General features: G+C 32.9%; 1 protein-coding gene across 4 annotated transcripts in view; it reads right to left on the bottom strand.

Annotated features, from left to right (window-relative positions):
• The window catches only part of LOC117114405 (dual 3',5'-cyclic-AMP and -GMP phosphodiesterase 11-like), a 75157-nt gene extending 64144 nt beyond the window's left edge, over window positions 1–11013 (bottom strand). For all 4 annotated transcript variants that reach the window (XM_033258071.1, XM_033258072.1, XM_033258073.1 and 1 more), the window contains exon 1: window positions 10846–11013. In XM_033258071.1, coding sequence (XP_033113962.1) covers window positions 10846–10959 — 114 coding nt within the window. In that variant the 5' untranslated portion in view covers window positions 10960–11013. The remainder of the gene's footprint in view (window positions 1–10845) is intronic.
• Window positions 11014–25204: the final 14191 nt, after the last annotated feature.

The raw sequence follows: 25204 nt of genomic DNA, 5'->3' as shown, positions 1-25204 counted from the left end.
GTGGAAAACATAACAAATGAATAATTAAAAATAAGAAGAATAAAAATAAAATAAAAACATGTAAAAAACACCTACACTAAATTTAAACAGAATACTGCCTGCCTGTTGGATCGCAGTTTTAGTGTTGCAGGGGTTCCAAAGGCTTTACAGTATAACTTATCCCCATATTTCTGATAGATTACTGATTAAAATGTAAAATATTTAAGATTTTATATTCAGTACATTCTCAAATGTCATGTAAATCTCATACCGTAAAACCTTGAATTGAAGCCCTGGGCTTCCTTCTTTTTTTTTTTTCTGCGAAGTTAGATGGACTTCTTTTCGAGATGGGCTTCATTTTGAGATGGCTTCATTTCAAGGCTACTTTGGCGAAGTAGCCAAAAAGAGTAATGTAAATGTTGCGAATTTGTACTATAAAATGAAAACAATAAATATGGCCACTGTAACATCAATCTGTATTATGGAGTGTATTTAAGTGACATCAAATCACCTAAACTACTGTATAAACCAAGCTTGTTTTTAATTTATTTTGTTTTTTGAAATTCATGTACAGTATATATACTGTACTATCTAAAAGATGCCGATGCTACCTTGAAAAGATGCCCATGAGCTTCTTTTCAAGATGAGCTTCTTCTCGAGGCTAATTTTGCAAACTAAAGAGGGGGCTTCAATTCGAGATGGGTTCCATCTCGAGATTAAGTCCACTGGGCTTCAAGTTTTTACGGTATATCCCAAAAAATTATGTGCAATGAAGTGGAAAGTTTAACCTAATAATTAATTTTGATATGTTTTATGTTGTGTGTTGAATGGTCTTTAATGATATTACAGTCTAATATGACCACAACATAAGAAAGTCCTAAACTTCTAAGCTTTGCATAGCTCAATACTTATATTTTCTTAAATCATAAGGAAATCTATTCGTTAAATTAGCATAGATAGGTGCAGAGAATTTTGATTGACTACTATATCAATCTCAGATATCAAAATTTTAGGAAATTACGTTTTATGTATGCACCGACGTGAGAACTTTAACCTAATAACTTTGATGTGTATGTTTTACGTTGTATGTTGAATAGACTTCTTTAATAATAATATTATAGTCTACTATTATTAATTAAATTCTTCTTAAAGGAAGCAGAATAAATGCAATTATTTCAACAATTGTACCTTAACAAAAACCAAACTTGATAGCGTGATTTTACTTCTACCAGGAAATTAATTAAATATGCATATTTTTTTTTTGCAATTTTAAAATTACCAAATATAATAAAATTATATGCCTTCCAATAAGGTTATAAGAATCAACATACATATATATTCTCCCTGTGATTGTTTTTTGATTAACAATACATCGTGACATAAAAAAAAAAACAAAAACAAAAACAAAACAAAAAAACTCAACAGTACATCGCTCAGCCGATTTAATTACAGTCCCTTCTAATTAATAAACATTGCAAAAAATGTATTGCATTTTTGTCTGTATTTTTGTCTGGTTGAGGTAGGTGGCATTTCTGACAGAAAGAGTTGGAATTTGCAATCACTTTATATTTTTTAAAATATCATTTTATCTCTCACCCTGACCTTCGCATGGCGAACGGTGCAAAGGTATGGATCCGAGCCTACATGTATTGAGTACCATAGCAATATCATTTTCGTTCATAGGTCTAATCTTAGATTTTTGTCAATGTCAAAAGCCAGAATAGTGAGTAACAAGCTTTCTCTTAAAAGGTTTTTATTGTTTTGCCACATCATAGCCCCGATGTCAGTTTAAAACACATTTTTATTAAAAAAAAAATTTTTTTTTAACTATGTATTAGATTACTACTATAGAACATCATTAAAATTGGTGTATACATTCGAAAAATAGCAAATTTTTTCTTTGGGCCCCTGGTCCCTGAACCCCGGCCAAGGACCCTCGGCGGCCCACTTCCCCCAAGCCTCAGTGCTCGCTTTGCTCGCATCCTGGGCTTGACCACTTCAATTCTTGTGGCTACGGCCCTGACCAGGTATCTCACGTCCATAATGAAAAACAGCATTGTATTTATTGATTTGTGCTTCGTGAATAAATGAAGTTTTACTACTACATACTTGACCTCTATTGAAGTAAGAAATATTGGAGTTACATTCGACTCCACAATGTCCATGAAGCGTCACGTTAATAACATCTGCAGAACAGTATCTTCGAAACATCAAACAGGTTAGATGTTTTCTGAACAAAGATGCTGCTTCTAAACGCCTTAGTAACATCCAGATTGGATTATTGTAATGAGGTCCTCTACAGACTGCCTCTAACCTCAATAAGCTTTAGCTGCTACCTAACATCGCTGCTCAGTTGGTTACTGGAACACCTAAACATCAACATATCACACTAGTACTCCGTCATCTTCATTGGTTGCCCGTGAAGAAGCGTATTGATTTCAAAATGTTATTGTTTGTTTACAAAACCATTCATCAGTTATCTCCTAAATACATTTCTCAACTTATCAAGTCTCGCTCCTCAACATGCGCTTGTACCCTCAGATCAACATCCGATTTGACTATACCTTATAGTCCACCCTGCAGGTTAAAGTCATGTGGGGAGCGATCATTCATGGTTGCTGCTCCTAAATTATGGAACACTTTACCATTATATATTCGCAAGTCGCCATCCATCTCTTTGTTTAAATCTCATTTAAAAACCCACTTATTTCATTATCTTTGATTTCCCCTTTTCCATCCCTTGCCAGCTAGCTTTTTTGTAGTTCTATCAGGATAGGAGGCGCCTGAGTCATGGGATGGCCGAGACTCAACTGGTGCTAGACAGGGTACATTTTGATAGATCCATGCTCAGCAATGAGAGCGTATCCCCATACTGCGGCTTGGGTGCTGACTTGGATTTTTTTTTTCCCAGTACATCTGCTCACTTGTTCTGCGCATAGAGACACTCATATTTTGAGCAATACAAATTAATAACATTTAACCTTCTATTCCTGTGAAAAAAACCAACTTTTTTAAGAAACACCTGTACTTATCGTTAATGTCATCATTACCGTTATCATAGTTATCATCAACAGTGCACACCTTCATCTGTTTGATATTTTAAGTAGTTTTATTATTATTATTATATTATTATTAATAATTTATATTATTATTATTATATATTATTAATAATTAATATTTCTAATATTATTCAAAGAACCTAAATTACTTAAGGATCCCTGTGCGTACATCTTTATAACACAGATAATTTTTGTGTCATATATTGCTCAAGCTTGAAATAATTTCTAATACAGTTGATTACACTTAGACTAATTAGAGCAAATTTCATTTATGGAGCAAATCTAAAAAAGGCAACAAATTGCGAATGCATAAAATACAAAATTTTGGCCATGTTAAGGGAAGACATTTATACCTTGTTTAGAACCCAATAATGATAATTTTGAATAAAGATAAAATTTATTTTTTGCCAATTAGCCGTCATAAGAAAAAAATGGAAATTTCAGAGAATATAAAAGTTTTTCTTTATTTTTATTACACTGGTCGCTGAAAATAAGATTTGGATATTTCTCTCTAATTATATAAATTTAAATGATTTAACCATCCATTACTACACTATTTACATTCACCAAATAAAATTTTATTTTTATTTTCTCCTCCATTTTGATGTTTTTGGCAAAACTACTGGCTAAATAAAGGAAACAAAATTGTTAAAAATCTTTAAAAAAATAAGTTAGCAAAACAAGGCATAAATAAAGTCTCGCCTAAAAGATAATGTTGATATATGCTCACTACAACCAGTGACGATCAAACAATTTTTTGCAAGAAACAAATTTATGAATATCTGATTTAATCACTCTGGAATGTCTGTAAGTCCCCAAATAAAACGCTAATTTAACAGAATTCCTTGCAATTTGACGAATAAATTACGTAGCCTTTACATATGGCAAACATATTCACAGGATCATGTGACTGTCATGCAAAATAGCCATAAATGGAATTTGTCATGCTACAGAAATACAGTAATACATGTAATTGCGAGGGGATACATTTTACATCTGATCGTCAGCAAAATTGATCACATGTAAAGCTTCACATACTAGCCCATGACGATGAAAAACCATGGGATTTCAACAGTTATTTTTTCATGGTATATTCTTGTATATTTGTCACCAAATAACTTTGTTCCATCAGGTTTTTATGTCTAGTGATTAAAGTTTAATAAAATGGGATTATATTATGGTATATAAAATTGTAATATAATTTTAGTTCACTCTTATAACAGTCAATAGGAAGTAGAATATAATTAAGGTCAAGTTCAAATTTGCTGTCATCTATATTTTTAAATTCAATGGAATATTGGAATTATGCAGCTATAGTTTAAACCAAAGCAGCTTTAGTATCTTGAAAGGAAATCCTTGAACATGTATATTTAGAATTATTCTACCTTGATGCTAATAGACCGATTTACCACCACAGTCAGGTATTCTAACTTGGGTAAACAAACATGCACAGTGCAACAATTCCACAGACATGTAAGCTATGACAACTGCGAGTTTAATGTTGCATAATGTTGCTTGAAAAACCACTAAACTATTCCAAATCGCTTGGAGATTATACATGAGAATACTGTCAGAATGGTTAGCAAGTTCTTCAAAAGATACTTGTCCAAGATATTGAGTGTTTCAAGAATTGCTACACTGGAGAAATGTTGAAGAGATGAACAGATAATATCGTAAAAGTCCCAATTAATGCCCGCAGTACTTTTAACATTTTTTTAATTGATGCTAATGTTGTATTGTACCATATTTTATATTATGAATGTATTCTTAATGTCTTTCCATTCTTTTTTGTGTTCGATTTTTGATGTTTTAGTATTTCACCTTTTTTTGTATCTGATGTTTTGAATTAGTGATGTACTTTTTATAGTATTTATATTTGAATGCATCTTTATATGCAAGGTTTAAAATTTTATTGAGCATTCAATTTCTTTACTTGGAGATGATAAAGTTATTCTGATTCTGATCCTGGGTGACCTACAGCAATAAATGTCTCTTCCAAAAGATGGGATCCTACTGTAACTTGTATTTAACCCTCCAGCTAAAACACAAGCAGACTGACAATTGAATTGACATGTCGACAAGGACGCGAAGCCCCGCCCACAAAATCACAGAACCTTAGACAATGGCGGCCAGACTTAGCGAGTTGGCGAACATTTACTTTGTTGTCAACCTTCTTTAAGAAAGAGAATTCAGGGTAGGCGGTATGCTAATGAATCATACATTCATAGTGCTAATCTATTTCATGGAACAGGCAGGGAAATTGTTGTAAAAGCCTCGGTATTTCGTTACCAAAAGAAGAGGGAAAAGCCGCATTCAGTCAACCTCATTGTCGGCAAAGGCCAAGTCACTGTTGCACACTGCTCATGTAAATCTGGGTACTAAACCAAGCATAGACATCTAGGCCTAGGCTCACGTATGTTTCGCGTTAACAACCAGCTGTCTAAGGAAATTAAAATGTCCGAGAAAAAGTTTTTGATCACGTGAATAAATGACACTCGCTGATTAGTCGGTTTATCTGTCAATCAAATCGCGTCGAGATGTTAATTGTGCCAGGGAGTGATATTTTTTTTTCCTATAGGAGAATTGACAATGAAGAAAAATTAAGCAGCCTGATTGGCTGTTCTGTGTCACATGACCCCTCAAATTCAGTCAAGCATGCAACACATTGTAACACGGAGTAGTGCGAAGTTGAGCCATTCTCCATTCATTAATAGAAGCTCGAAACTAGAGGGCATTAATTAGGAGGCCAAGGAAACAGTTGTAATTTAACTGTTCCTGATTAGACCAGGGAGATGTAAAAATAATTTTTACATACTACCTGATTAGACCTAACATAGTTTTTTATTTCTTCGTACTACTATTAGGCTAAAATAATAACTGTAAGTCTAGGCATATCCTACAAATACAATACAGTAATTAGGCGTGGCCTACGTGGTAAGCTCTGCCTGCCCCCACCACCCTCCCCCCCAGGCCTATTATTTTTTTTACGTTTTTTTTTAATTTTCTTTTTTTTTAAGCAGCTAGTTGTAAGCAGCAGCCTCTTCCAAAATTCTACTTTCAGAAAACCCCAAATGTTTTTAAGACTTACCACTAACTCTGTTTCTCTAGAGAAAATGAAAGTTACTGAACAGTAGTACTGGGATGGGCTGTTATAAAGAGGTTGGATTATTGTATGCCATCAGCAAGAATAGAATATTTAAGCTTGTTGTAATAGTTGAATGTAAGTGTCAACATCATCATTTCAAGTCTGTTGTTTCCCCACACACAATGGTTTTTTTTTTTTTTTAAAGATTTCGAAGTACCTGTATTCACAGTAATACACAGTGAGGCCTATATGGACATCTTGGCATTTCCCTATCAATTCTTAAAGTACAGTACTTTGCAATAAGTTTGTCTTTTTAATGCCAATGCTGTGATCATCAATGCCAAGTTGAAGCCATAAAAATGCGCGTAGACACAGGTTAGAGAATAACTAATAATACAACAGTCATTATTCCTCCAAAGACAAAGCGAGCGAGACAGACAGACAGACCATAGGCAGACGAGTCAGGTCGTGCTCATTCGCACTCTGGAGCTTGTCTCTTTTTAGTACAATCTGAGACAACTATACGTATAGTTGTCTCGGGTATAATCACGAAGCAATGAGATGGGCTATTAATCGCACTGTACTTGTTGCATGCTCGACAGAATTCATGTGATGTAGAACAGCCAATCAGGCTGCTTAATTTTCCTTCATATAATTCACATATAGGAAAAAAAATATTGCTACCAGGGAACAATGATTTCCATGGTTCAGTGAACACATAGTGCCTGCCACCAGTTACTGTAACATACTGAGCTCTACTGCCCTCACTGGCTGTTGTAGCAATCAACACCTGATTATAATGCCAGTCAAATTATTATCTTGTTGTGAAGTGTAGTAACCAATAAGTTCCATTAAGTTAATTCAACATAATAAAGATCATATGTCTGTTTTGAAACACTATAAGAATCCTTAAAAAAAAATCCATTTGGAATGACTGATACTATGATAGTAAATAATTAAGTTGATTCTTGCAAGGGCCGGGAAGGGTAGGGATAAAAAAAAAAACTTGCACCACCCCAGGTTCCCTTACCCTACCACCAGAAATTTTCCGAGCACTAAAAATTGACTCAAGTGCTAAGTACTGGTAGGCTAGTCCAACATCCCTAAAAAGGGCTCACATTTATCTCAGCCCCACTGAGCAAATAAAAAAAAAAAGACACTTCTAGACGCCCGGAGATGGCAATCTCAGACTGTTAAAATACGTTTTCAAAATAGTGACTTTAACAGAATGACATTCCCCCAAGAATGCTCCCCGTATCGGTCACTGGCCATTGGAAACACTATTGGTTAGAAAATGCATCATATCAGCGCCACCCACTAATCATTTATTCCCCATTACTTCCCCTCCCCATGTCAATACTCTATGCTACTAACAGTGAGCTAAACTCAGAAAAAAAAAGCCAGACTCTTGTTAACAATGCCAGAGTAAATGTTCCTGTTCTATTAACAGAAAAACATTTCTAAGTAACAAAAATCAGACAGAAAAATTGTTATTTTTTAGTAGTCACACGGGCCAGATTCCAATGTTTGGCGGGCCGGGGGTTGAATACCAGTGTTCTACAAAACCAAACAGACAAGTACATACAGAACATGTTAGTCAGTGTGGACTAAAATACTGTACTTATGGGATAATGACGCATTTTCTTCATGCAGACAGTACGTACTCAACACCACATGGCGAAACCTCACTCACTTTAATGATTGATATATGAATACTCCTAGTGCTATCATTATTATTACCATTGCTTATAATTATCCTAATCTGCCAATTACTAAAGCTGCTCTTGATGCCTTTAAATTAACTTAAGTATAACCTATTTTCGGAGAATTTGCATTAGCAACACTGAGCTTGTTAAAAGCACTCCAAAATTTAATTGGGTAGAGCACTAAACAAACACCATATCGTTATTATTGCAGTGGTAATAATAAACTGCAGTATGTCACACTTTTTTCAGTTCAGTAAACAGATTCGGACCCAATGTTATGATATTAGAAGTCAAATGTCTTACTTAGCAAAATAAAGCTGCGATATATCATAATTATTGTTTACATTATTGCTGAAAAAGATTATTTTTAAATTTATTTTTCCTTTTTTTTGACATTGAGATTATTATCTTAGCCAAATCTTATATAAGTTTTAATACAATGTGAAAAACCAAACTAATATTATCATCATTTTCATTAAAAACAATGTACACAAATAAAACCATGAAGAGATCATAATTTGCTTTGAAATATTTATAAATTTCAGATAAACCTTGACCTTTATAAACTAAGTACTGGAAGACTTATAATGTTCTGTCCACTTAAATAAATTGCAAATATATTTCAGTTTCATTGCATATTAATGCCTTGACCCAGATGCCGAGTATCAATCAATCGGTAACGAGAACCTAACTAGGAAAATACAACAGAATGGAATGGTTTATCAGAATACACTGGAAATAAAGAGCAGGAAAATGCTTGTTATTTGTGATCACTAAGAATAGAACAGAGACAGTGTGAAAACGTCCTTGTAATAACATACTGAGCTTAAGTTTGGATTAATAGTTATTAGTTGTGACGTTAATGCACCTAATGTTGTTTTGATAATTTAGATTTAAAGTAAATAGAAAAATCTTGTCATCATAGTTGCCAACTTTAAACATTTGAAATTAGTGAGATTTTATGATGTCTCCTCGATTGGCTAAAGACAAGTCAACCGATGGCCTCCATTGTGGCCCAGGAATAAAAATCTGCTCTGGGAATTTTCACCAACATTTACGTTGATCTTGGAGATAAACCACTTAAGCACTGGCAGTGTTATCTAATAGACGTGGGGCAAAAACAAAGTGGAAAAGGGGGGGGGGGGGCTGTTGTAACCCTCAAAAATTATTTGCACCATGCATACTATTATGAATGCTCCATGCATCTCCTAAAGCTGTCCAGATTATCAAATTTGTTGTATGCCTATATTTAGTCATGATGTGCCTATATATGGTCATCATATGATGTCATCATTACCATATTTAGGCATGTCACATGTTTTTGTCGTATAAAATTTGATGAGCTGGACAGGGCTTAATACAGGCATACTAACAGTAGTGTGATGCTGAGTCTAAAGTTGCATTATCCCTTCACTCCCCTTGCCCCTCGGTTTCCTATCATATTTCATCAGCACTTTGGGTCACTACAATATATTTACTAGACTGGGTTCCAGTCCCTAAACTTTGTCTTAATCAGTGAAAATGCTTAAAAATAAATTGATTTTGGCACCATTGGCGTTCCATATTGCTTATTTGCATGGCGTTCCATAGTATACTTTTTCTGGGATTAGGGACTGGGCAAACAGTGAGGATTTCGATTGCAGCCACCACGATTTCGTGGTGTATGACATATTTAACAACTTTGATTTCCGATTGGCTAATACTGCAGCATAAATTAAACATGCTAATTATGCTTCACCTCGGCCCAGCTAATGATAAGGAGGATTCAGGTCAGCTCAGCTTGTGCACCGCGACGAGTACTAGGCCTCTAATCACAATTCGTCCAACCATGGAGGTAATATTTAGACACACCTTCACAACAGATGTGTGCCACATAGGAAAGTGTAATAAATACAGTATTATTATCGATATATGATACAACCAAACTCATGCTTTCTAGTCGGGTTCAGCACATTCAGGTTTAGGCCTTGCCTAGAGAGAGCACAATATTCACGTCGGGTTAGCAGACATCGATTGGAAATAGGCCTACATTAGTTTTAACCAGTGGCGGTGGACTGTATGTTCTAGTACTGAGCCTCTCATGAATCTAAGACGGTTCACAAAACAACCACTTTCTAGACTGCAGCTTTTCCACGCACTCGATCTTGTGCGGAGAACAAAACTTTCTCTTGAATACAACTTTTTTGGCATTTTGGTTGGTGTTTTCTTTTCCTCCATTAACAATACCCCAATATTCCACACACCTGAACGTAGCCATGTCCCAATTTCCTCCTCTCTACATTCGTGGCATCAAAATGAGAACCGTTTGATTGGTTGACCTTCCGTCATAACATTCACCCTATTGCCAAATATGGCATCCTAAAAATTACGTCATGCTTTTCACCGCCAGCGGTGTGTAATCGATTTGAGTCACTCTTTTACAAGTCTCTAATTCGCATCAAAAAGTTTCTTGACATAAACTGACGCTGGTGGCGCTTTCTGAAATGTTCTAATATTAAGAAAAATCAATAAATTAGAGACTTGTGGCAAGTCTATATGTTTACCAAGTGGTCCACTGATTATATTTAGACAATATAATATCAGGCAGACTCCAAGAAGACTAAGAGAAGCCATGATTCAAATCATGGCTTCTCTTAGTCTTTTTGGAGTTTGCATGATATTATTACAATATGTTTAGATTAGAGGGTGTGTCAGTGAGTGATCCTTAAATCAATGCTAAAATTATTACTGAACGAGGATGATAGACAGCAACGATACGATTTCAATGATCGCGAACACAGCAACGATAGCCGATTCAAGTATGATTTGAAGATGAGGCAATTAATGAGATTTTCCTTATGAGTTCGCTTGTCAAATGTGTGTAGCAGAAGTTAAGATTGATGGTTACTCGGATTCAAATTCAATTAAAATGTCTGTTAGCAAACACGACTTTGACTCACAAACTTTACGAATCAGTATAATGCGGTTAAATATTCGGCTTGTATGAAAACCTGGACTATAATTATGTTTCACCAACCTGTTCATCAGCCTCATCAAAGGCCTCGGGTTTATCAATGCCGCCAAGCTTGTTGATGACCTCCGCAACACCAATGACCTCTCCGCTGGGATCCTTGATCGGCATGGACAACATGCTCCTTGTTTTGTACCCTGTGCAAAGATCTACTTCACAGTTGAACCGAGAATCCTGAGAAATGAAAAAAAAAAAATGATACAGAACGGTATTAATTGGAAAATAAGTAGACTATTTTAACAATCTAACTACAGATTGAGGATCTATAGCTGGTTAGGTGTTGCTGTGAGTAGCCACCTTTGACCTAGGGTCCAAGGGATCAAGACCATGATTCAAGGGAGGGGTGGTTCTGAGGTGTGTCTTCTAACAAAAGGTAAATTAATTAAAATATGATTTCTAGCTTGTGTATGTTATTGCTATGTATATTTTGTCAGACTTGCACAAATTAATCGACATCAGATCAATAAAAAAACGTGTTACATTAATACAGGTATTGATAAACTGTATTCAATTTATGATATATACTGTAGTTATTACAAATTGTTTTCATTATGAAACAAAGAATACCATTACAGTATTAAATAAATTTTAAAGAAGAATATGATGATGTAATAATAAAACTCAATAAGGTATTAGAGTAGGCTGGACTTTCTAGAGGTTTAGACCATCAACTGGAAAAAATATTTCATTCAGTAATTAAAATTAAAAATATATGAGAAACATGATTTTTTATTTAAAAATATTCAATACATATTTTTCTATTTTGTATATCAGTAATCCATTGCTATGATGCACTGAACACTACATTGCCGTCTTATCCTAGGATTTATGCATTATTAGTAATCTGCACCATACTACATACTGTAGCTTTTTGATCCAACCATACTAACTGTAAACACTAATGGCTAAAAAATATATTATATAGGTTGCTAAAACGTGAAGAAGCTTTCTACATCACGCTCTATAAAAACGAACACATTATTATAATTACTATTCATTTACAGGACTTCGAATACATGTATTGGAGGCGAAATTTAGATCTGGTATTGAGTCTAACTGAAATATTTTGAACAGAGTATTTTTAAAATTGCATCTCTTTAGCTACAGTAAGTACCGTATATAAAGGCAGGAGATGTGGGGACAACAATGATTTCAGCTCTTGCTTCTATTAAACTTATATAAAAAATAATTAAATTAATTGAAAATAAATATATAAAATAAACAATTATTTATATTAAAACTGCAAGAGTTGGCTAAACTGGTGGTAAACTATGTGAGCGTTGACATGTGTTAACCTTCAACACCCGGTTCAATTCTATTTGCTACTCTTCTCCATGTATAATATCAGTGGCAGATCAAAAGGGGAGAGGGGGGATTTCAGGGGATTCAGACAATCCCCCTGCCCCCTCTGTGAAACGTAACAAAATACTACTGGGTCCTAGGTTACAAAATACTTGCTTATCTACCTAGGCATAGGTTGGCAGATTGGACAAACTATAGGCTTAGTCCAACTAGCCTTCAATTAAATAAAATTAAAAACACTGTTTTTGGTTTGACTTCGTGTTAATTTATGTACGAAAGTGCATTCTTGAGGCCTATCGGTTCATCAAAAGTTCATTGAAGAAAGACTACATATCCAATTGCTCAATATCACTGGAATATAATAATATACTGCTTATGTCTTTGATTTTTCTTTCTCTATGTATAGGCCTAAAAATGAGATAAAATTACCTGATCTTTTTCAAGAGGGGAAAAATCTTGTCATCAAAAGACAACTCAGAAGTCACGAAAGCTCATTTCCGACCATCTGGGAATCAAAATTTTCCCGGACTCCCATTTCAATTTGGGGTTTTTTACAAACATTTGAGCCCCCACTTTCAAATCCTGGATTTGCCCTTGAATATGCCCCAAGAACGTGGTATACTCTTCAGAAAACAGTAGGGGACTGTCTGTTTGTACTGTCCCAACTCACCACACCAGAAGGACCCCACTTTGAGTTGACCTTGATGCATTTAAAAAAAAATATTAAATCCCATAGCTATTTCAAAATTTATTCAATGTATAAATGCTAACCTCAATTTAGATTAGATTTAGTTAATGAGCTTTCTGATAACGGTTTATTCATTTTTGTGGAAAGTAATTACGGTGAGGGCAACCCTTGGGCGCAGGTCATAATTCAATTCATTCTTCAATCGCTCTTGTGTTGCAGTGAATACTTACTGGAATAAATTACTAACATAGAAAAATAATGTTGGCTTTTTGTATAAAAAAAAAAAAAAGAACCAACAGATATATAATTTTTCCCTATTTAACATTATTTTTCCATTTTACCTCATTATAGAAATTCCTAAATTTCTGCAATTAAATCAATTAAAGTGAAATAAACTGACGAGATGTAATTTTGTGAAGACAGACAGTTTGCCAATAGACTATGCAGCCAAATGGACTTTTGATCAAGAAAAGTTCCACCTACTGGTCATTTTCGTCAACTAGATATTCCGTCGACGGTGCTTTCTGTCCACAGCCAATTTGGCGTTGTTACTGCATGTGAGTATACAAGCACGACTAGGTATACTCCCCAGGGAGCAGAGAATGCTGCACTTTGTATCCAGTAACCAAGGTTAATAACCCCTAGTGCCTCATTGATTTATAAATCTGACATTATTACAGTATTATTATTATTATTATTATTGTTATTATCAAGATTTGTTATGAATGATTAGTGTCTCAAATATAGTGCACAATTATATTTATATAATACTATTAGGATGCATTTCTCATAATCTAAATGCAAAAACTATCTGTTCTTTTTTGCAATCGATAAAAAACAAGAATTTAAACAGAAGAATAAATCATACTATGTATAACACTGGCAGCAGCTATCAAATAGCATATTTCGTTATACATAGCTTAATTACATTCTGTTTGATTCATAGCATCAGTGATGTCATAAAAAAAGGAATTGCGATGACAGACTGAGAAAGATCATTACTATATGCAGTAAAAATATTATAGTTTATTGCTATGTTATCCACACACATATAATGGTTAAAAGGATAATAATAATAACAAAGATTATATTTAGATTTACTTATTGTTAACAATAGAAACTACTGTATAGTAATAAATTCAAACCAGAACTACTTTTTATATAAAATCCCCACTGACCCTTTGTCCCTTCCCTGATTATCTTCTTTACATGACAGGGGTCCCAAGTTACCCGCTACTGGCTGACGTGATACCATGAAAAACGCAACGCCAACAACGTGCACGCAACAGATCGTTTTTGGTGATGATCTGATAACACTGCTACCGACAATCAGTACACAGTGTTGCGTTGTCTAATGCTCACATGGACTGGAGTTGGATAAGGATTCATTTCGTGAAGATGGAAGATGCTAATTATTATTTTATTCATCTTTTAATACCTTATCCTTTTAGGCTAAATTGTCTTGGATTTCATAAAGATTAACCTAAGCTAAGTAAAAGTACTTTTTCCTGCAATATTCACAGTCAGTTTCAATAACTTAAGATTTCGCAATCTATATTAAGTTAAACTATATTCTTTTAAAAATTATAATTCCTTATACATTTAAACTTACAAAACCCAACAAATCAGAATGTTAATTTCAATAAAGCAGGGCCAAGAATATGCACATGTCCAATAACCCACAAACAAAACAACATTTTGTTTACATCTGCACACTCAGCCACGTTCCTCTGTTAAACAGCTGTCGTTTTGCATGACCTTTTTTATGTTTGAGGATGCAGACCCATGGTTTAACCCTATAGCAAGGTCCTACAAAATGATCGGCCTTACCTTATATCTTGAAAACCACGCCAAGGGACATAGCCGACTTGCATTGAAGGCTGAAAGTTGGCGTGAACCAATTTTTATAGCCGTCCACAATGCAAACTGAGGTACCTAAGCCTCCATGGCCAGAAGTATACAGCGTGAGGTTTAAACTACTAACCACGAGGTTGAAATACTTGAGCAGATACTGCTTCGCCAATAACCACCTAACTCATTTGCAAAAATATCTAACGAACGAGGGTTATTAGTGTTATGTTAAACTACTATTTTAAATGAGTAGGCTAGCACAACATCTAGGCTATGAATATTAATATTCATATTCCTTGTACCACCTATAAAAATACTCTACTCATAACAATTGGCACTTGCTCATTAAACAACTGTTGAATAATGAGTATTCTGGTCGGGATTATCTTGGCAATAAAGGAAATCTTGTATGAACTGTTTGGAATTGTGTGTTAGTTTAGAATAATCACATTCACATAACATTTTTTATATTACTACACAATTTTTATGTTAACTCTTACTGGTAATTCACTGATTATTGTACAACAAAGTGCTAGAATTACAATTTTTAAATCTTATAAAATCACTATACAAAGACACGGTGTGACCAAAAATAACTAGAAAATTGTTCAGTATTAACATAGTGTACTGGGCCAAAATTAACTTCACATATTTCTGATTAAAATCTTTTTTAAACAAAAAAATGATTTAAGAATGTGTATGGTATTAAAATATTTAATGTTAGGATATGAAATTCTAAAAACAGATTTAACTGTTATAAAAACAAATTACCATAATTCAAGAGTAAAAATAATAATAATAATAATGCAAAAATAAATGTTTATGTATAAAATCAACAAAGAATGTAAAACAATGAATTATAATTACTAATGTTCCAACATTCTAAAACCACTTTTAAAAGGATTGAAGTAGTTTAGGATATGAGAAAAGAAACTGCACTGTAATATATAATGCACAAATTTGAAATATCAATCTTTTGCGTTATCCGTTCTTTTACATGTATATGCAATTTAAACAAATAAACTATAGCAATTTATTTCTGTTCAAGTCATTATGGGCAAATAGGCATCCACATTATTAAGTAGAAGAATGCATCACAATCTGAGTTCTAGGGGCAAACAACTATTTCTAGGTATCGTAATTATCATATTGGGATATCGAATACAGTATGCGAAGGAATTAATGTTACAATCATGAATGTACAATTAAAGGCCGTATTCGACTGGTTCATTTCATGACAACGATATTTCGTTGAGTATTATTTTCACTGGACTGGTTCGTAAAACAGACTTTGTTGACAACAGAAATTAATGTAAACCAGAGTGCGTTTATCCATGTGACCAAACCAAACATGGTAGATTGATATTTTAACGAACAATGAATCGAATACAGCATTAACTTCATGAATATCATCAATGAGGGTTGTACATTTTATCATCCTTTTAATATGTATTCTATATATTCATGAATATTCATGTATTAATATTCATATTTATATATATAATTATTCATAGATATTAAAATCATAGTACAATGTGTTCTCTATGATTTAATTTGATACATTTATTAACTTTCATAAGTGAAAGTTGTATATTCTATCATCATCTTAATATTTTTCTTTACATTCTTGAATATTCATAAATTATTTATAAACATTAAAATCATAGTATAATTTGTACTTTATGGTTTAATATGATATATGTTTATTCATTATTATTATCTGCATAATGATTCATGAATATTTAAAATAGTGCAGTATAAAAATACAATTTATAAGGTACAGCTTATTTTTAGATAATGTATCTTTTCTATACATTCATGAATATATTTTATACAAAAAGTAATAATTTGAAAATTCAGGTGGGGTTAAATATTGTGTAAGGCATTGGTTTTTTTTTATATCAGTCAAGATTGCTGAATATAATATGAATATTATTAACATAATTAGAAATTGGAGGTAATATGTAAATTTAGAAAGTTAGATACTATAAAAATCCAGTCAAACTTATCACTTCAAATCAATATACAGTAATACATTGTCTGACTGAATTAATTTTTGATATTAATTAAATAATTACTGACAGAAACTTAGATGGATTAAGTTGATTGCCAGATGGAAAAATATTTGTTGATTGACTGAAATACACGTCATGAATCAATCTAATTAGCTGACAATATTACGAAGGAAACTGAAACACGTATGTGAGAATGGAAGCGAGAATTGCAAAATGACAAATTAATGTGCATTGAATGTGTTTTTCATATCATGTATCGCCACATTACAGAAAATAGCGCCATATACATTTGGAATGCACTTCACCGAAATTTACAGTTAAATGAGAAGGTGCGGAGGATGAGGTGAGGCATAAGGTAAGTAATTAATACAAAATGGAGCCAAAAAAATAGTAAGCAGACAAGAACTTGCAGATGTCATAGTCATCAGACAGAAAAGGTAGCAAGAGAGAAAAAAAATGTCTGACTGCTCCATCAAATGCTTACAATATCAATTCTTGTATGACGAAACATAGAGGTATGGAATGCGATAGTGTGTTTCCGCATTTTTGTTTTTAGTCTGCGTTAAAAAGGCTGTTAAACTAGATCTCCCGGACATTTTCCCACCTTTGGACTCCTAAAAAAACATAAGCTTACCGGTATTTAGTGTATTTGGCTCTAAAATGATGTAATTGCATGACTATAGTCTAATATTAATAATAAAATGTCTAATATTAATAATAAAAAATCGGCATGACCCGACTTATAAACAAATTGCAGAGTTTAGATCATGTTGAGTATTGAAAAATAAACAATCACTACATCACATAGCTCTACATTTTTTACTTCAACATACAATACCATTAAGTGTTACGCCTTTAACACTGATTCATGCACAATCGCACAGTAACTTGGTTATGGAACGATACAGAAGGTGTTCAGCTTTTTGCGCGGCATTGAGGTCACAATAAGAGGTCATATATTTCAAAAGCGTGGATTCTACTTTCTTTCAAGGAAAACCATTTTTTTACATCATTATTGACTTTATGCCTACTAAAAAGTCATTTTGATAGGTTATGAACTCAATTATAGCATCTTCAGACTAAAAACTACAGTAAGCTAAATGAATTGACCGCGGTCTTCCAATGGACTATAATTATAGACAATTACCAACGTTATGTTTATGGCCAGGATATGCATTAAGACCATCTTTAGACCACTTAAAGCAATCTACTAATGTTCTTTTTATAGTTATTTTATCATTGACTAACTTTATTCACGATGCACTATGTTTTAGATCACATAATTTTGATTTGAATAAAGTAAACAAAATTGTGTACTACTGTTAAAAGGGAAAATATCACAAAATGTATTTTGAAGAATATTTAAATGAAGTGTCAATCATTCAATCAATCAAGTATACTAAGACTGGCAACCTTTAATATTATTAATCAATTAAATTTTTTTTATATTTTATGTTTTGTATTAAGATATTTAAGATACACCATAAAGCTTTTTATGTGTGCCACTGTTGTAAAAGTTAGGTCCATTAAATTGATTGATTAATTGATTGATTGATTGATTCATTCATTAATATTAGATAGAAATTAAGCTATTCTTTAAATAGCTTTAATTTTGTTACACATCTTTAAAAAAAATGGGCTATTATTTTCAAACCTGTGGATGCTGTCTTTTTTCTTATAATTGTGCAATTATATATTTTCATAATCATTTTAAATAATATCTACTAGAAAAATATTTATGAGAAATATGGAAAATAATAATATAGATAGACATATTCCTTATTATTATGAAACCTCATTTCAGCTAATATTTATTATTATTTATTTGAACCATGTTAACCTGAGGAAACTGTTCATTAGCCATCTCAATATGCAATAAATCAAATTCAACTTTACTGCATTGCATACTCAAATATGATAAGTATACAAGCTACCGTGCATAAATATGTATAATATTAATATAAGATATAATTCTTTTCAATTTATGACATCAAAAGGGTAATAAAGGTCAGAGTTAATTTTCCCAGTGGAGAATTGGTGAAGGGAGGGGGGAGGGGGTGGGAGGGTACAAACTTTTTGAGGAAGGCGTGCACCACTCCCCAACGTCCTATCATAGATATGCCACTGATAATAACTAATAATATTAATATTTCATATTCATCTTGAAATAATTTGTAATTCAATATATTTAGGGCTCTTATTTTGCTTATGCAGGTCAATCATGTGAGAAGTTCACTTCTCACATATATATGTATATAAATGATGAATTTACTCAATTAACTTTAATATAGACTCATCCACTGAAGTTATACAAGCACAACGAATACGGCAATGTTGATGAGACAAGAAAAACACTTTAAAATGGAACAGCTCATTACAGTTACTGGCTCTAGAAATATTAGTACGCCTGTTTGGGAACAAGATACTTTCGAATATCATTATTTTAATGTTAGTATTGTAAATAAGTAGACATGAAAATCGTATGTGAATTCACCGTAAACTTTGAAAGCTGCTGTCATATATAGAAGATAAATATTCTTTATATTTTATATCATATTAATAATTATAAGAATTTATTCAAGATTTATAGAAATCTTTTATATTTATTTAATTTTTTTTAATTTATTAATATTAGTTTAAATCTTTACCTTATTAACATATATTATTAGAAGTATGACTATATTTTAGCAAACATTGTAATTTCTTTGAGACAATAAATATTACGAATATGTAATACCACAAAACCTCGAATTGAAGCCCAGTGGGCTTATTCTCGAATTGAAGCCCATCTTGAATTGAAGTCCCCCCTCTTTAGTTTGTAAAATTAGCCTCGAAAAGTAGCCCATCTTGAAACCCATCTTTTCAAGATAGCATCGGATACTTTTCGAGATAGTACAGTATACACTGTACATCAATCTAAAAAAACAAAATAAATTAAAAACAAGCTTGGATTATACAGTAGTTTAGGTGATTTAATGTCAGTTAAATATACTCCATAATACAGACTGATGTTACAGTGGCTGTATTTATTGTTTTATAGTACAAATTCTCAAAATTTACAGTACTCATTTCGAAAAAAGAATCCCCCTTCTTTACTTTGCAGAAGTAGCCTCGAAAAGAAGGCCATCTCGAAATTAAGTCCATCTCGAAAAGAAGCCCATCTAAAATTCGCAAAAAAAAAAAAAAATCCAAAAAAAAAAAAAAAAAAAAAAAGCCCAGGGCTTCAATCCGAGGTTTTACGATATACTCTTTGAAAATGACATTGAGTAAGGAAATATGATGACCACCTCCACAAAAAGACAAGAATGAAAACATAGGGAGAGAACAGAATAACTGTAGATACTAAAGAGAAGCCTATTTCTATAATTTAGACTAATCTCCCCTTTTTTAACAAAACCCCCGCTGAAATAAAAACACCTACTTTTAAACCACCAAAATAATGGTGAAATTCACCATTAATATTAGAAAGCTTCAGATCCAAGAGGCTTAACCCACTGGCAAGACTCCCCTCCCCACATACACGTATGCTCTTACCCAGGATACCCCTATTGACCCGAAAGGGAAATTTACCTGACTGGAGGTTTAATGTTACCCTTTGTTTCATGTCCTGTTGGAGAATTTCTGTACACCGCCTGTAAATGACGAGTGAACTAAGACAATAAGAACACATGATGAAAAATCACACAGAGGAAACACACACCAAGGACAATGACACAGAATATATGTTGCGTGTCTCATCAGCGTGCAAAGAGACAGCAAATTACATCAATAACTTATCTCATACACACCTTTTAACATAAGAAATTCTACTGAACTATTTAAATGTCAATATTTAGGCCATGACCGAAGATTGTCTCACTCAGAATGTGTCAACGATAAAAACCAATGATAAAAAGTGAACTAGTGACTAGCTATCTCATATACATAGAATTCTTTGATGCCACAAAAAGTATTAAAAGAAAAAAAAAACTTCTTTATAAAATTCAAATGAAGCGAAAAATCACAATAAATTTATTGCATTTTATTATTGCCGAAGGCAGTTGTGTAAAAAAAATTAGGGTTTGTATTTGGAAGTCACATAATTGAAATTGTAGGCCAGAGATCATACACATATTCTCTGAGTTGTTGTCTATAGTCAACAGCTTATTCTCTGTTGGCAGTTTCCAAGCCAAGAAAAACTTCATTAAAGCCAGTAGATTAGTTTCCATGGTAATCACTTATCCAAGTATCAGATAAGAATATTGCACTGATATAGTATCATGAATGTAAATCAGTCAGAACTGGACACACACCAGTTGATGACAAAAATCAATTAAAATAAGCTGGAAACCCAATACCAAGATAGAGATGCCAAAACATTTGAGATCATGAAGCAAAAAGCTATTTAACTGCAACCGGATAGCTCCTTAGACATACCATGTTTTAATCTACATCAGCAATTCTCAAAATACTGTATGGGCCACAAACCAAAATTGGCTCACCAAATAAATTAGAGAGTCGCTAGACTCTAGGATTTTTTTAAAATTTAATTTTATATCATGCTAAAATCTGCCTTAGAGTAAAGAGAGTGTATACTAAGTATCATTTATATTTCAATTTTGTTTACCAGTTATTAACCCATTTTCCATTTTGAGTGTTTGTTAATAATATCCTGCAATATGGGTCACAGCAAATTGCATGGGTGTACTGTATGTTTCGGTCATCTGCAAAAAGTTTGAGAATCCCTGATCTACATACTGATTTACCTAAGACATCACATGCATTCAGTGTATTTCTCACTGAGGACTGAATCAATTTTGTTTGCATCTGACCATGAAGACCAGTGGCGGTACCAAAGATTCCCCAATAAGGGGTTTATGATTCCCTACAAGGGATCCATGATCCCCACTGAGAGGTCCAGGGGTACACACCCACCTCAAACTACCATGGTTGTAGTAAAAGAACAGGCATCTCTAGATGCCTAAAAATGGTACTTTCCATCTCTGAAAATGCTATTTCAAAGACATTTTCACAACAAAATGATTTGTTTCTTTTCTGCCGGTGGTTTAGCTATGTTTTCTGGGTCCCCTGCTGTTTGTTGACTTTCTTTATAAAATATTTTTAAAATAGTAAAATATCTAAGACATAAAAAATATATATATATAAAATAAAGGTAATTCAAAACTTATTTTTTTAAATTTTATTTTGACTTGATTTTAATTTTATTTAATTTTGGTATTTAGCCAATATTTTTATTCCATTTATTTTATCCTTTACAGAATTGTAATCATTATTTTAGTTTAATGTCTTGTTCCCCAGGGTAAAGGCTAATTGCGTAGAAGAAATTAACCGCAACGAGAATATTCAACATATAAATTTAGCTGATAAAAAAAGGACTTTATCACGCTCTATGAACACATGCAAACTGCATCATGTATTTGACCATTATACAGTATTATGAATAATCGAAGATAACGTGTACTATAATTGGCAAGTTTGTAAAATCTATGAATATAAACTTGGTTTATTTATATTGATTTCTTATCTTTATCAACTGGTCTAATGCATTTTGAATTAGTATGGATTATATTGTATTTATAATGGGGGAAATGTTTTACATACATTTCAATGAATCCACAATACTCCAAAATGGTTTAGAGGTTATCTCATATACAGTATTATTATAAATAAATAATATATTTAAATTATGTATAAAAATATTTTTTTGATATTGCGTCTGGGAAATATCAAAGAAGCGATGTTTTGCTCTACCTGACATGTTATCATACCAAATACTCAGTACATTTCCAAATACTTTCCAAATTCGCAAAGGATTTGAATGGAAATCGAATCCACGACCTCCAGATAAATATCCTAGTGCCATAATCACTAAACTACCGAGCTTGAATTTGATCCGAACACAAACTCACATCGAAATAGCATTTGCAGTTCCTGCTGCTATTTGGGAATCGGATTCAACACTACGCAAGCTCGGTAGTCTAGTGGATATGGCACCAGGCTAGTTATCTTGAGGTCATGGGTTCGATTTCCCTACCGAATCACTCAAATTTGTTCACAATTATTTGGGAATGTACTGAGTATTTGGTACGATAACACGTCAAATAGGGTAAAACATCACTTCTATTATAATATTTCATTAATCAATAACATTGCTGAATACCCCTACTGATTAGTGCAACAGACCACTATCAAAACAGATAACAATAATTGTTATACATCACTGTACATTGGACTGTCTATGTATAAAGAATATACATAGAGCATTATCAACACTCTCAAGTACTATATAATGGGATAGTAAAGTATCACCAGTACACAACACGAGATATACAAAGAATAGATACTTGCCCAGAAATCCCATTATAAAACCACATTTGTAAAATTTAGCATTCACTATTGTCAATAATTTCAATAGCTGGGATTCATAATATCTCAATAAGAGACGTTGCAAAGATGATACACACGACACGCACAATGAAATTGCAATTGCCATGAAAAAAGCATATTCATATATAATGGTATTTCAATATCACATTTCTCCTATAAGATAGTTTCATATCGTTCGAATGGCATCCTATTATGATAAGGTGTTCCATAAAAAGACAGACCTGCGAGTCTGCAGCGATCGGCTATCCGAGAACTGCTGAGAGATAAGATTCTACTAACACACATATTCTCCCAGGTGGTTTAACAATAGGTAAAATAAAGTTAATTATTCATAACCAATGATAACAAACTGGTATTATATTTATATGCATTAAGAATAGATTTCATACCTAATTTTTTCCTATACCTTTCACCTACCTGTACAACTATTTCATACATTATACAACTGTTTCTAAGTATAGTTGCTACTGTATATTATGGTTGTATTATTTTATTCTAAAATTTTGGTTTAACAAACGACTTACATTCCTTTTTAAAAGGGGCTACAAAACATTTTATATCATTATTCACTTTTATGGGCAAAAATACTCATGAACCAAAATGACTTTCTTCTAATAAATTTTTAATTATTAAGATTTATTAATAGATTTATAATTTATATCCAATATAATAACTTAAAGTTTCTATTTATAAAAAATGTCCAATAATATAGTCTATGGCAGAAGTGAGATTACAATCAAAACAAACTAATGCACAATAAAATATTTTGGGGGATTTTTTAGTATATTTTTATCTAGATTATTTTAAAAGAGTAGAATTAGTTGTACAAGATTTTAAATAATGAACATTCACAAACTTTTGTAGTAGTCATTGGTTGCTATAGTGAAATTAAATTTTAAAAAAGTGGGAAAATTGGTGGTTACACCCCTTTTCCCCCTGGTTTTTAAATATTCAAAAATCTGTATCCCATTAACCATTCCGAGATGGCGACGCTATCTTAAAATGAGGGTGCGCACTTCCCGCCCCTTCATGTTCGTACCTGCTCATTAATTCATTTTTATTTTTGTTTCTTGTGGCTTAAAAGCGCCCTTGAAGAGGTCTTCAAGACCATTAACCATTGACCATTCCCAAGTTTTTCGTAAAATATGCTTTTTGAAAAATTAGTTGTACAGAATATCAAATTATTTTTCCTTCGGAACCTGGATTTAAGTCTCTCCACTCGGGTCCACACAGGAGTGGGTACGTTGTAATCATGAATGCCACTATGATTATCAGCTCTAGCTTAATAACCCAAGGGAGGTGAGTATGTGTTACAATATGTTTGATCCAATGATCCAGGTAATTCAAGCGCATATTGGCATCATGCACTACAGTATATCATAAAACCAAAATAATATTATTAGGGTATATATACACTGGGGTAGAATAAACCAAATCTTGGTGTTGTATTTCAGAGTAGGGTTTTACCCAGGAGTGACATTACTGTATACCTATGGAATGACATATTTATTGGATGGGACAATATTCAAGGATGGGGTAATACTTACGTCAATGGGTAATAATTGTAATGACAATTACTTGCAATTAAACTAGCGTAATGTCCTGCATAGTTAAGACTTTAAACAAACTTTTAATTGCGAAAGTGGTGGATCAATTTATACTTTGAGTATTAGTTTTTGCAGAATTTTGAGGTGCTAAAATATAGCAACATTCAGAGCCTAATCAAATACCAAATACCAAAATTCTTTATTTGTTAAAAATAGCAAAAGTAAAATACTTGAATCTCTACTTGAATGAATATTTTTTCAACTTATATTTACTGGTACTGTATAGGTACATAATACATTTTGCTTTTTGTGATATTCAGGCCCTAGGTAGGTCTGGTTCACAACTTACATGATTCTCTTAGCCATGAGCCGAACTATACAGGCCTATACCAAAATCTGAGCAGTACCACAAGTGTAATGTGATTTAGTAGGGTACGGTGGAATATATCGAATGTAGGACATAAACCACCCAGGACATAAACCACCCAGGACATAAACCACCCAATTGGAATATACCATTGTTAAAGTGGGTGGGCAACAGGGTGAACAATGTTGGGTGGTCTTGCTTTTATCTA

The sequence above is a fragment of the Anneissia japonica genome, unplaced genomic scaffold (assembly GCF_011630105.1).
Source record: "Anneissia japonica isolate Jap-2015-1 unplaced genomic scaffold, ASM1163010v1 scaffold1231_len1163931_cov198, whole genome shotgun sequence".
Classification (NCBI taxonomy): domain Eukaryota; kingdom Metazoa; phylum Echinodermata; class Crinoidea; order Comatulida; family Comatulidae; genus Anneissia; species Anneissia japonica.
This window is presented reverse-complemented; position numbering and strand designations above follow the sequence as displayed.